We start from the raw sequence: 13,216 nt of genomic DNA, 5'->3' as shown, positions 1-13,216 counted from the left end.
AGTTTTCAGGTGGTGAACCATCCTTGTGTCCCTGGAATAACTCCCACGTGGTCATGATGTATCATCCTTTTAATGCACTGTTGAATTCATTTTGCTAAGATTTTGTTGAGGACTTTTGCACCTATGTTCATTAGGACTAGGGGTGCCTCGGTGGCAGGTGAGTTGTGGTAACATACATCTGAAGAGGTGGGATCCTATATTTCTGAATCCTGGACAGTGTTGTAAACCAACGTTACCTTAATATAACTGTATTAAAAATAATTTTTAAAATTCCATAAATCTGGAAATTACTGGTATAAAAATAAAATCTAAATTTAACAAAATGTGCAAAATTCGTACTACACACACATAATAGAGTAGTGAGTTTTGAGCCACATTAGACCACTGTATGCTTGCATTCTCTATTGGTTGCTTTTCCTGTGTTATTTCAAAACCCCAACCAATTCTGCTAATTAAGCTCTCCCTGGCCGTAAGCTCACTTGGATCCCTGACAGTCCCTAGTTGAAGCCTAGTTTGTAGTTTTTGACGGCAAACCAAGATCCTCTTGTTTGCTTCAAGAAAACTGTCTAGTTTTAGTGCCTGGAATAATTTTAGTGATATCCTCATCCTAACAAGTCACCAGTGCTCTTGACTATGATTTACAACTGTGCCAGATTTTTCTCGATCTCTTTGTTTGATACAGGTAGCGGCTGCAGTAGTAGTAATGAAATTGTTAGCTTGGTTTTCATTTATCTTGGAAATAGGAAAAAAGGGTATATTAAGATGATAATGTAAGAGCAAAAACAACTAATTCAAATTGATTGAATTAACATGTGTTTTGGGGTGTATATTTTGATTCTTCCATGTATTGCTTAATGTTCATAACTCAGAAAATTAAAGACACCCTAGTGGCATTTTATGAATGAAATGGTTAAAAGGTTTTTTTTTTTTCTGAAAATGGTACTTGATGCCACTATTTAGTATGTCGTATTTACAATTTTACTTATTTTTGTTGACATATTTGGAAGTGGGAAAAGAGGTTGAGACAGAACCTTACATACTTTTATTATTAAATCTACTTCATTTCCCTCTCTGTGACTCCTCCCCAAGAAAAGAAAGGGTCTAAGAATTTCCACCTGCCTGACATGTTTGTAAGTCTTCAAGTACTTTGATTTCACAAATGTAGTAACTAGTGTTTGTAACTCTGACCCTCTTAAGGAGCCCAAAAACTGAGCTGGAAGGGAAATCACAAAACCTTGCAAAAAAAAAAAAAAAAAAAACCCCACACAACCCGTTAGAAGTTATGGTCTATTGGTGTCACTTAACTAAAACTCCTCAGTCTGTGACCTTGAGAAACCTAGCTGCTAACTAACAGGAGTACTATATTGAAGTTCATCCCCTCCATCACTACCCAAAAAGGGGTGCAAATATTCTTCTGAACAGGTAAGTGTTTTTACAATGATGGCAGATGGTGATTGAAGCAAAGGCAATTCAAAGGGGAGACACGCGAAAGCAATAATTTTGAATGTTTGACATTTGTTTTGAAACTACCTTACTACCCTATACCCTTTACCATCTGTCTGTTACCCCTCCCAACACCCACCTCTGCCTTCCCACAGGGCTGCATTGTCTGCAGTTCCTGTTTCTCAGGGGCGGAGCTGTGGGAGGCAGCCATGGGTGCCATAATAGGCACCTGCGGCCAGCACAATGGGCTGTGGGTGCTTGTGGGAGAGACAGATTGATGTATTGTGCATGGGGGAGGAGGGCTGTCACTTGAATCCATGTGAACCCAGGCTTTAGGGGCAAGGGAGATTGACAGCTTTTGTAGGTTGCATTTCTTTTTCAAAGCTTGGCTTTAATAGACAGTAAGTTTGGGGCCCCAGGCTTTCACTCCCATAATTCTAACAGGGCAATCACGAGCATTCAGCATTTCTTTTTACCCCCCTTGTTACGCATTAAATGATTTCAGTAAAGGAATGTGCAGCATTAATTAGAATTTGTTAGCAGATACCAAGGGGAAAAGTTTCTTCACAACAACTATAGGAGGTGTCATTTGTACAAAGACTTTTTTGTTTTCTTTCCCCATTACATTATCACTGCAATATGTAAGGTAGTGATTCTTTTCATTTAAATTAAGTGGAAAGCTACTAAATCTTGTTTTATTCTCCAAAAAGAATAAGGTCCTTAACACTTATCTTTTAACTTCTTTCATTTCCTAAGGTTGGTGTTTACTTTTGCTTTCAGTCGGACCCATTTACAGATCTGTGTGGTTGTGTATCCAGTTTTGTGAACCATTTAGCTCTTACAATTACAGGCAACCCACTATTGCTACGTAAAGATTGTTTCAGGTGAAAATAGCTACCAATAATATTGAAAATCATTGATACGTGGGGCCCTGTTCCATAGGGTATACTGGGAAATGCCAAGAATGAGGTTTGTGTCCTAATATATTTCCTAAAACTATTTTTGCCCCTAATTGATATTTAACCTTAGCCATGATATCAAATTTAGGGAACAATGGGACAGTGGCCAGGGAATATTTTTTCCCATAGAAAACTTATTCCTGAACCAAGTCAGTTTTTTTAAACATCAGAATCCACTTGCTCCACATTCCCCCAGCATCATTCCTTACAGCTGGTGAAAATGATCTTAGTTTTGTTTTGAGTTGATTTGATTTTGTATTCCTTTTTTTTTTTTTAATTCCTGTCCCCTTTAGACTGATATAAGAGCAAAATTAATCTCAGGATAGCTTATCAACACAGTTTTGGCCATTTGAGGAACTGATAAAACATTAACATTTTTGGGTGTGATTTTTTAAATATCTCCCCCACATAAAATCACTTTGTGGTAGGACTTGAAGGCTCACTGAATTAGAATTTTCCGTTCAATTGTTTTATTTCACCATGTTAAGGGCAACAGTGAAAAATACTGATTGTGTACTATTATTTCTGAGAAAGAACATATTCCCACACAGTTGTCTGGCTCTGTCTATAATAATAATAATTTGGTGCAGCAGTGCTAAAAGTAGTGGGGTGATAATAATTAGGGTGTGCGACACAGAAATTTCAATGCTGGATTCAACATTTCACCACGCAGGGCATGAAAATTGCCGACCAGGGCTAGTCAGCTCTAAGTACTAATTAACTAATTAATCAGGTGCTGAAACCAACTGAATGGAGGATACCAGCCAGACAACTCCAGCCCAAGCCCAGGGTTGTGCTCTTTTCAAAGACAGTGCGGTCTTTCTTCTTGGTTTTTAACCAATCAAAAATGAGGGGAGAAATAGGATATGGTGTCCTAATGTCAGTCATTTCAGTCCAAGCTTTTTACTTAGAGAAACTGAAATGCAAACATGCACCTCTACCTCTGATCATAAGCAGGAGGCACCTTGTGGAGGACAATCCTGAAATCTCTGGCAAACCCCTAACTCCTTGGCCATGAACTAGTTCACGTGTGTGTGTGTGTGTGTGTGTGTGTGTGTGTGTGTGTTGTGGGGCTCTGCGTTCTTGTAGTTTTCTTCTCCAATATTTTTTTAACACAGGAGAATGAGAAACATGTCTCCTTTTGGGCTGATCTTAGGTCTTTCCCCTCATCCCTCCTTCATGTAAATGAGGAGAGTCCAATTACACATATAGAAAAAGGGTTTAATGAATCGTGAAAAAGCCGGGTTCACAGAGAAAGGGCACAATTCCCTCTTCTTCTTTCCTTTTATATTTAACTTCGAAACATGTATTTCTTTTAAGGGAGATGATAAAGCTGAATGATTAGATCATTTTATTTTATATACTCATTTTCACACTTGGGCATTCTCAAAGTTCACTTGCTAGAAGATTTAACTATTTTTGTAAGGCTTCCTGGAGACTGTGGCAAATATTCTGCAAGGAAAACAGCAGCATTCTAACTTTCCTACCTAAATTAAAAAAAAAAATGTTCGTGCATCCCATTTTTTGATATTATTCTTAGGGAGTGGAAATTTTTCTTCTGTTAGCACAGCTTGTTCTTAATTGTGTGCACTGAAACGGGGTGGGAGTGTGACGAGGGGATTCCCCCTTGTGTCAGGGACGCGCCTCCAGCCCGCTGCACCGCGTTCGCCTGACGCTGGCGCGAGGACGGTGTTGTCACCGGCTGGGAGCCGGGGGTGCTGGCAGTGGTGTTGTCTGTGCTAAGGCACTGAATGTTACCGTGGAGCACAAAGTCCTGGGCGTGCGTTGCCTGCTGCCTTTCCCCTTGCTCGCTCGGTCGTGGACTTCTCGGTGGTGGCCAGTGGACCGCACTGAGAGAACAGCCCCTCGCCCCATCTTTTTTTAAATGACAAAAAAAAAAAAAAGCCGGCAGGAGCACTAAGGGGAAATAAAACTCGACCCCCTTTGTGACCATCCGCCTTAGAATGTCCTGCGAACACCAGGGGCCCGGAGAGAGGGGCGCCGCTGGGACGGCGGGACGTTCTGCACCCCCGGCCGCAGGCGCGTTCGGGAGGCCTCGCCCCACGTCCTCGCTGGGCAGCGGGGGAAACTGAGGCCTCAGAGGCGAAGGGGGGGCGGGGAGGAGGCAGGCCCGCCGGCCGCGACGCCCCCTCCCCGCCCGCCCCGAGGAGCGCGGCTTCCCCGGGGCGGCCCCCGCGCGCGGGCCCGGCTAGCGGCGGGGCCGCGGGGCCGCGATCTTTCCCCTCTCGCCCCCGGCCTTCCCGGATCGGCGCCCTGGATGTGATCGACACCACCGAGTGGCCCCATAATCCTCTCCGGCAAGCGAGGCTGCACAGTTTGCTCAGCTCATTGGCTGAAGCCGCCAAGTCGCCCAAATGTGTGAAAAAGGGGCCAAGCGGTAGGCGAGCGCCGCGTGGAGGCCGCGCTCCCGCGCCCCCGGCTGTTCCCGGGCGGCGCGCGGCGGGCGGCGGCGGCGCGGCGGCGGCGGCGGGGAGGCCGCGGCGCCCGGGGGGGTGCGGCGCGGCGGCCCGCGGGGCCGGAAGGGAAGGGCCGGGAAGGGGCGCGCGGCGGCGGCGGCGGGGCCGGCGGGGCGGGGCGGGGCGGCCTGGCGGCGCGCGGAGCCGTTGGCCTCGGGCCCCGCCGCCCGCGCCACCGCCCGCCGGCGCGCGCGGAGGAGGCGGCGGCCGCGGCCGGAGGAGGGGCGCGCCGAGCCGGAGGGGCGCGGCGCTGGGGGAGCCCGAGTGGGCGGCGGCGGCGCGGCGAGCGGCCGGCGGCGGCGGCGGCGGAGGATGGAGCCGCCGCCGCAGGAGGGCGAGGCCGAGGTGGCGGGCCTGGTTCTCCAAGTGGGAGCGCCAGTGCCTGGCCGAGGCCGAGCAGGAGAGCGCAGCTGCCCCCGGAGCTGCAGGAGGAGGCGGCGGGGCCCCAGAGCGAGCGGCAGCGGCTGTGGCACCTCTTCCAGATCTCCGCCACCGCCGTGGCCCAGCTCTACAAGGATGCGGCGGCCCTCAGCCCGGCGCTCCGTGTGGGACCCCTTCCAGCATGCGGCCATGGCCGTCACCAGCCTCTACAAGGAGAGCGGGGACGCCCACCAGCGAAGTTTCGACCTGGGCGTCCAGGTGGGCTGCCAGCGCCGCATCAAGGATGTGCTGGAGTGGGTGAAGAAGGGCCGAAGCACCATTCTGCGCGAGGACCTCATCAGCTTCCTGTGTGGCAAAGCGCCCCCCGCGCCCCCGCCCCCCTCGCGCCCCTCCAGGGTGCCCCCCAAGCCGCTCGCAGGGCCCCCGGCCAGGCCGCGGCCCCGGAGTCCAGCTCGTCGGTGGACGTCGACCTGCAGCCCTTCACGAGGCCATCGCGCTGCATGGCCTCAGCGGCGCCATGGCCAGCATCAGCGTAAGATCGGGGGCGCCCGGCTCCCCACCGCCGGTCAGCGGGCAGCCGGCGGGGGCCGCCGAAAAAGTAGCTGCTTGGAGGACGACTTGAACCCCTTCGACTCAGAAGAACTGGGCCAACGCCCGGACAGTGGGGGGACCCGCAAACGCCCTTCGGCCCAGTGCGGGGACGGCATCTCGGACTCCCCCAACCACAAGCGCAACCGTTTGGTGTGAACCGCCACGTGGGCGCCGGCCGCCACCTTGCTTGCCCTTCCGCGCGTGCGTGAGGAGCGCCACACCGACTGTTCCTTCTCTAAGTTAAACAAAGTTTTCTATCTCGTCTGCCACAAAGAAACTGAAAGTATTCCAGTCCTGGTGTGACTCTGACCTCCCCCGCCCCCAGTCAGATCGTAGCCGAAAACAAGTATCCTGTAGTAGCTAGCGGGATCGTTTCAAACAAGTTTCCAGTCAAGACGGGAGCCTGGTTTCTCTTGTTCAGTTATACTCCTTAGCATCCAGCCCAGTCGCTGGTGCTCAATAAATGTTTGTTGAATGAAGAAATGTGACCTTATTTAAAAGTCTTAGAGGGGAAGGACTGGCAGGCGTTCACTTGCTTATGGCATACTTTGACTCTTGATCGTTCGCGTTTGCTTTAACCATTTTTTGCCAGTTGGATCACGTAGAATTCAGATGTGAAATTTGACATCTTGGTGAAAGTTGGAGTCTCTTGTTCTTTTACTCCACTCTAAGGCGCACCTCATTTCTAGAAAGAAACCGTGAATTCGAAAGAATTCATATTAGACTAGGAGGTTTGCTTTGTTTTTAAAGTTGATGATTTTGGTGATTATATGGTGATATGGTGAGGTGCTTGATGGTTGGACAGGTAATACCTTCTGTTGACTTACTTCCACGTTCTTTTTGGGACTGCGCCAAAGGTCGGGATCCTGACAGCAGAAGTGGGTTCCTGGTAACACAGTGGTGGTCCATTTTGTTAGCGATGTGAAAAGTTCTATTTTCTGAGGGGCTATCTTTTGGAGTGTTTTGTAGTGGAAGATGAAGTCATCAAAATGAACTGGGTTTTATTTCAGGGTACAACATGGTAGAACTAGGCGCATGAGCATTGTATTAAGAAGATCCACCGTAGAATCCTAGCCCCATAAATTCACTGCATGGTTTTGGGCAAATCACTTGATGTCTGTTGACCGCAGTTTGTAATCAGTAAAGTGGAACAGTGTGACTCCTAGGCTCCTTGTGAGCAGAAGATGACATCTGCATTTCCTGTAAGCTAGCGTAGTGCTTGAGCTCTAAAGGTACTCAATAAATGCTCTCCCTTATTGAGAAATAAAAATCAGTAAAATATTAAAATTGATAATATTTTAGGAAAAGCAGGAAGATAGATCAAGTTAGACATCAGAAAGTAGGATCTCTGAGCTGGAAAGTACTCTTAAATAATTGAAATTTGCCGAAAATCCCAGATCTTGTTATTAATTATTTGTTGAGTTCATGACTACTCAGGATCACCACTCTGGATATTAAGGCAGCCTTGCAGTTTCTGGAAAGCAGTTGTATCAAGGGATACAATTTGCAGCACAGTGTAAGGAAAGATTTACCTCTTCTGGCCTGAAAGTATATGGCAACAGTGGGTGGAAGAGTGAAAAGGATTTGGAAGTAAAATTCCTGGGGATTCCTGGAAGGTTATAGTGGTTCAGCATCGAGGTGGGGTGGAGTGGAGGTAATGAGAGAGGTAGAGGGGATGGAGTGGGGATGCAGAGGTAGGGCTCGGATTACTGATGGGGGGGGTGTGGGTTAGAAGGTCGAAATCTCCCCAAACTGAGCACCTAAATTGTTAGAGATACCTGAGTAATATCTTGCCTTTAGGTTCCTATCGGAATTGTTTCTGCTTCATCAGTGTGGCCTTTGGTGTTTGATTTTTAATTGACTAATACATTAAAGTAACAATATAAGGTGAATTCCATGATAGAATAAAAAGTCACCCTCCGGGCATTCCACAAGTACTTAATGAGGCACTGTGCTAGGGTCTGAGGAGGGTTATAAAACGACAACACTGGAACAACCCTTCCCCTCCACACGCTCTGCTTTGGAAGAGAAAGGAATATAGTCAAAAAAGCACTTGTAATTGTATGTGAAGCACCCAAGGGCTATACAGAAGAATTCAGGACAGGGTCCTCCTGGCCAAGGAGGTGTCATATGAATGGGGCTCAGAGATGTGGGTAGGAGAGGAGGGTGGGGGGATATCGAATCAAGGAAGGAAGAAAGCAGTAAGAAGTTCCAGGGGATCACAGGCGCTAGGTGTGGAAGCTAGGCTCAAGGTATAGAGGATCTCCAATGCCTGGCTCAGTACGCTAGATTCTGTGTGGGTGCAGGGACGGATGCTGCCAACCTGTGCCTTAGGCAAGTTGGTCTGGCAGGGCGCTAGGTACTGGAGCAGGGACAGCCCAGGGCAGTAGGTGCCCTTTCCTGGGCACATGGCCCCGTGCTTTACAGGGTGGTGGGGCTGTTTGCCTCCACAGGGCTTGTTTCCTGACACCCTCCCACACCTGCAACCACACGGGGCGAAAGCCCCTCCGGCAGGTGTACTGCTCAGCTTTTTTTTTTTTTTTCAAAGATTTAGGAAGGCATACAAGAACTGGGGTACGGGCCAGAGGTGAGGGGGCATGGTGAGAGGATTCACCAGAGAGAGTGGGGAGCAGAACAGGCAGATCTACTGAAATACACTGCTGAGGGGAGCAGCAGGAGAGTCAGGAGAGGTCTGCTGGGTTGCTTCCTGGCCTGCCAGGGATCCTGGATTGAACTGGTGCTGCAGTGGCTGGTGATAGCTTGATAGCGCTGTTTTTAACCCCTGCATCACCAGGGAGGCCTCTGCTCAGCTTCTTGAAGTCCTAGAAAGCCTTTGATTCCAGGCACTTTTGGAATTGACCAGTCTTGAAGAATGAAATCAAGCCGCGCATGATGTCGTTCTTCCTGCTTCTTGTGCTTCGTCCAGTGGAGTCATTGGGGTGTCCGGGGCTCCGGGACTGCCTGAGCATCGGCAGCAATTGAAACAGGTAGGTAGGAGAGTTGTAAGAGGGCATGTGGGTAGAGGGCAGGGACGTCTGTTGTAACCCCCAGTGCCTGGCCCAAAGCCATGTGGGCACATAGTAAATGCTATTAAACAGGTGGAAGAGTGAGCCCCCGCCCAGACCGGAGAACAGTTACTCCACTCCTTTTCTGTTTACTTATTGCCCAGGCAAGGCAGTAAAGGGATGTAGATGATCACCCCCTGCATCCCTTTACCCCCTATTCCTAATTCTTAGATTCAGCTTTTTGCACAGACTGGTTAGTCCCTTGACCACCTCCCTTGAGAATCCCCTGAGTTGCTGGCAGCGTTGGAACCACTCTCCAGGTGAATTAAAATCTAAGTGGAGGGACCCTCACAGCCTCCTGCCTTCTGGAGGGGTCTTATGACTGTGACTCACAGCGAAGCCTGAAACCCAAGTGACCCAACTGTGAAATTTGTGATTGATTCAAAGGAGCTAATTTTATTTTATTTATATATATATTTTTAATTTTTATATTCCCCATACAATTGCACCTCCCTTATTTTGACCCCTATCTCTCTTTTCCCCGCCCCCCCCCCCATAGTGTGTCTCTGGTTTATAGTTGTTTGTTGATTTTGATTTTTTCTGCATGGGTGGTTCCCTGGTAGAATTCTCGCCTGCCATGTGGGAGGCCCGGGTTTGGTTCCTGGCCCATGCAGCAGGACATCCTCTTCGATCATGCTCAGCAAAATAAGCCAGAAAGAAAAAGAAAAATAGTGAATGGTCTCACTCATAGCAGGAATCTAGAAAAACTAAATAAGGGACCAGGAAAAAGAATAACTATAAGAAAGGAGCTAATTTTAAATGGATCTATTGATAAACTTTCTGTGCAGGCTTAAACTGACTCTCCCCATATGGACATACTATCTTTAAAAAACGTTGCTTTTAATTGAAGTAACATTGGTTGAAAATGTTTTGTAGATTTCAGGTGTGTGGCATTATCACGGACATCAGAATGTGCTACATTGTGAACCCACCAAAAGTCTAGTTTCCATTCACCTCCATACAGTTGACCTGTAAGAGTTTACTTTTGTTGGTTTGTTCATTTGTTCCTTTATCTTCCAAATAGGAATGAAATATATGGTGTTTGTCTTTTTCTGTCCCACTCATTTAGAAATACTGCAAGATCCAGCTATTTCACTTTTGGGTATTTACTAATATTTACTAATACACAGAGATACCCCTCTGTTCATTGCAGCATTATTTTCAATAGCCAAGCTATGGAAACAACCCAAATGCTCATCAATAGATGAATGGATAAAGAAATGTAGTATACAGACACAATGAAATATTATTCAGCTATAACAAATGGTGAAATCCTGCCAGTTTTGACAACACAGGTGGACCTAGAGGGTGTTATACTAGGTGAAATAAGTCAGGCAGAGAAAGACTTACTATAAATATCTCTATTCATCACTTGCCTATTTCATACAGTTTCCTTCTAAAAATGCAGATGAGAAGACAGGCAAAAACTTAAATGAAATTTCCTTAGGTATAATTGACATACAGTATGTTAGTTTCAGGTGTGCAACATAATGATTTGACATTTGTATACTTTGAACTGATCACAATAAATCTTGATAACATCCATCACCACACCTAATTATGAAAACATTCTTTTCTTGTGATGAGGATTTTAAGATGTAGTCATTAGCAACTTTCAAATATGCAATACGGTAGAATGAACTATAGTCAGCATACTGTACATTACATCCCCGTGACTTATTTATTTTCAAAATGGGAGTTTATACATGTTGACCCTCCTCACACATTTTACCCAACCCCAACCCACCTTTGACTTTTCTCTTTGTGTTCTATCAGCTTCCCCACCACTAGATTGCACCTATAAACGGTATTTGTCTTTCTCTGTCTGACTTATTTTACTTAGCACAATGTCTTTGAAGTCTATACATGTTGCAAGTGGCAAGATTTCTTTTTTTTTAATATTTATTTATTTATGCATACAAGAATTAGGGTATAAGCAAGAGGTGCGGGGAGTGATAGGATTCACCAGAGACAGAGTGGGGAGCAGAACAGGCGAATCTACTGAAATACACTGCTGAGGGGAGCAGCAGGTGAGTCAGGAGAGGTCTGCTGTGCCATGTGGATTGCTCCCTGGCTGGCCAGGGATCAAACTCATGCTGCAGAGGCTGGTGATAGCTTGGGAGTGCTGTCTTTAACCACAGTTCCACTAGGGAGGCCTGATTTCTTTCTTTTTTGTGGTTGAATAATATTCCATCACACACAGGCCACTTTATGCCACATTTTCTTCTACAGGAGCTCAAGAAAATGCTCTATTTCTTAACCTCTGAGAATTTTATCCACTAGATCTTGGCTTCCTAATCAAAATTATTAATTGCAAGTTAGGAAGAATTGTAATCAGATTACTTTGCCTTCTATGATATGATGATGGCGTCGGGGTTGGGGAGCATTGTTTGGGTCAGTGTACTGGTTTCAGATCTCAGTGTTTGATCTTCTAATAGCAATATGCATGGTGGTGTTCTTCCCAAATGCAAAGCCAGAGGGGATCTTAGAGATCATGTAGGGCAGGGTCAACTATTCATTGTACAAACGGGGCAACAGATCGCACTAGGGAGAGCCACATAGTGGTAAGGCTAGTACCCCATGCCAAGTTCCAGACCATTGCTTGTTTTGTTCTACCTCCTTTACTCATATTGTGTGTGACCTTTTAATAAGTTGGTGATCAAGCAGGGCTAGGAAACTTGTATTGTGAAGCCACTCTGACATGGTAAACATATTCTTTTTCCTGTGTTGTATTTATTGGGGAAGGCACAACTGTGGGGTTGTGCATTCAGGGAGCACAAGTCACCCCTTGCCAACACATTGCATTCTAGCCACAGCCAACCTGGATCACTTGCCACTTGTGGGACTTTTATTTTTATTTATCTATCTATCTATCTATCTATCTATCTATCTATCTATTTATTTATTTATTTATTTTTGTGGGACCCTCACTGGCAGCCAGGGAATGAACCGGCGCTGCAGAGGCTGCGGGCAGCCTCACAATCCAGTGCTCAACTGGTGCACCACCAGGGGAGGCCCCACTTGTGGGACTTTTAGCACCTCTGGTTTCTGCACCCCTCTACCTGTTGCTTCCTTGGTCTCCAACACCTGCCCCAGAAGCTCTTTTTTGCCTACTTTACTCCTTCTCAACCTTCAAAACTCACTTCAGGCTTTAACCTTTTGTTTTCTTGCTACCTCTAACTTTTATTAAAAAAATTTTTATTGAGGCATAACTGACATAACACATTATGTTGGTGTCAGGTGTGCAACATAATGATTTGCTATTTGTATACATTGCAAAATGATGATCAGATGAAGTCTAGCTACCATCACAGCTAACTTTCAGATTTACTCTCTTGGCAACTTTCAAATATGCTCTATGGATTTACTGACTGTAGTCGCCATGCTGTACATTTTGTTTATAGATCTTTGTTGCCCATCCAACTTGGGGTTGAAAGCTCCCCCCGCAAAGTTTTTTCATCTGACTCATGACCATCATGGCCGGCTTGTGTCTTGCACTAAACTGGAAACCATTAAGACGGATTCTAAGGGGACCTCCTCCTTAGGGGTGTGTTTAAGAAAATCCTCATGACTGCATGCATAGGTGGATGATACAAGTTTCTTTAATTTACATTTCTTTTTTTGTCATAAAATTCTGTTATGGGAAGGAAAGACCCAAACAAAAACTTTGGAGGAATAGCTTTGTTTTATGGGACACTAAAGGTCTTTCCCCAAAGAAGTGTAGCCTATAATATGTTATCAACATTCTTCCTCATTGGCCTACATCAGTGTGTTAGGCATCAGTGGCAAGCACAGCAGATCCAGGTTTCAGCCTTGACTTCCCCAGTGACTGACTTTGAGTTAATCAGCACAATTTTGCTAATCCCAAAAGAACTAGTTGTGTTAGATGATCTCTTAAGGTCTCCATAAGCACTGGCACTTTCTGGTCTGTGATTTAATCAATAGGTAGTTTGAGTGATTATCTTTTTTCTAGGATGTTCTCATTTTGATAATCTACTGTCTGACAAACTGAGCTCTGTGACCCCCTTAACATAAGGACTGCCATGTTGAAACAGTTCCAAGCCAGGAGTCTGGGAACTGGGGTGGCCATGTGTGAGATGGGAATGCGGGGCCACAAAACAGTCTTCCCTCTCTCTCCTGATTCCACCTTCGTCAGCAGGCCAAGAATTTAGGAAAACAATGTCAAATGCTTAGGGAGCTTATTCAGTCAAATGTCTCTTTATTTGGCTCCTTTTCTTTTTCAAAGTAATCCCTTGAGCAGGAGGATGTTACATGGAGAGATGAGTCCATGGATTTGTCA

General features: G+C 46.4%; 1 protein-coding gene across 1 annotated transcript; it reads left to right on the top strand.

Annotated features, from left to right (window-relative positions):
- The first annotated feature begins 5,191 nt into the window (after window positions 1–5,191).
- HAPSTR2 (HUWE1 associated protein modifying stress responses 2) lies at window positions 5,192–6,404 on the top strand. The gene is given in 7 exon segments (XM_037511866.2): window positions 5,192–5,229; window positions 5,231–5,285; window positions 5,287–5,417; window positions 5,419–5,678; window positions 5,681–5,740; window positions 5,743–5,832; window positions 5,835–6,404. Coding segments are annotated over 7 exon segments (807 nt in total). The 3' UTR covers window positions 6,008–6,404.
- The last annotated feature ends 6,812 nt before the right edge of the window (window positions 6,405–13,216 follow it).

This window comes from Talpa occidentalis, unplaced genomic scaffold (assembly GCF_014898055.3).
Source record: "Talpa occidentalis isolate TD23 unplaced genomic scaffold, MPIMG_talOcc4v2.1 talOcc4.15, whole genome shotgun sequence".
NCBI classification, from domain to species: domain Eukaryota; kingdom Metazoa; phylum Chordata; class Mammalia; order Eulipotyphla; family Talpidae; genus Talpa; species Talpa occidentalis.
The sequence above is the reverse complement of the archived record's forward strand: the minus strand, read 5'-3'. Positions and strand labels throughout refer to the sequence as shown.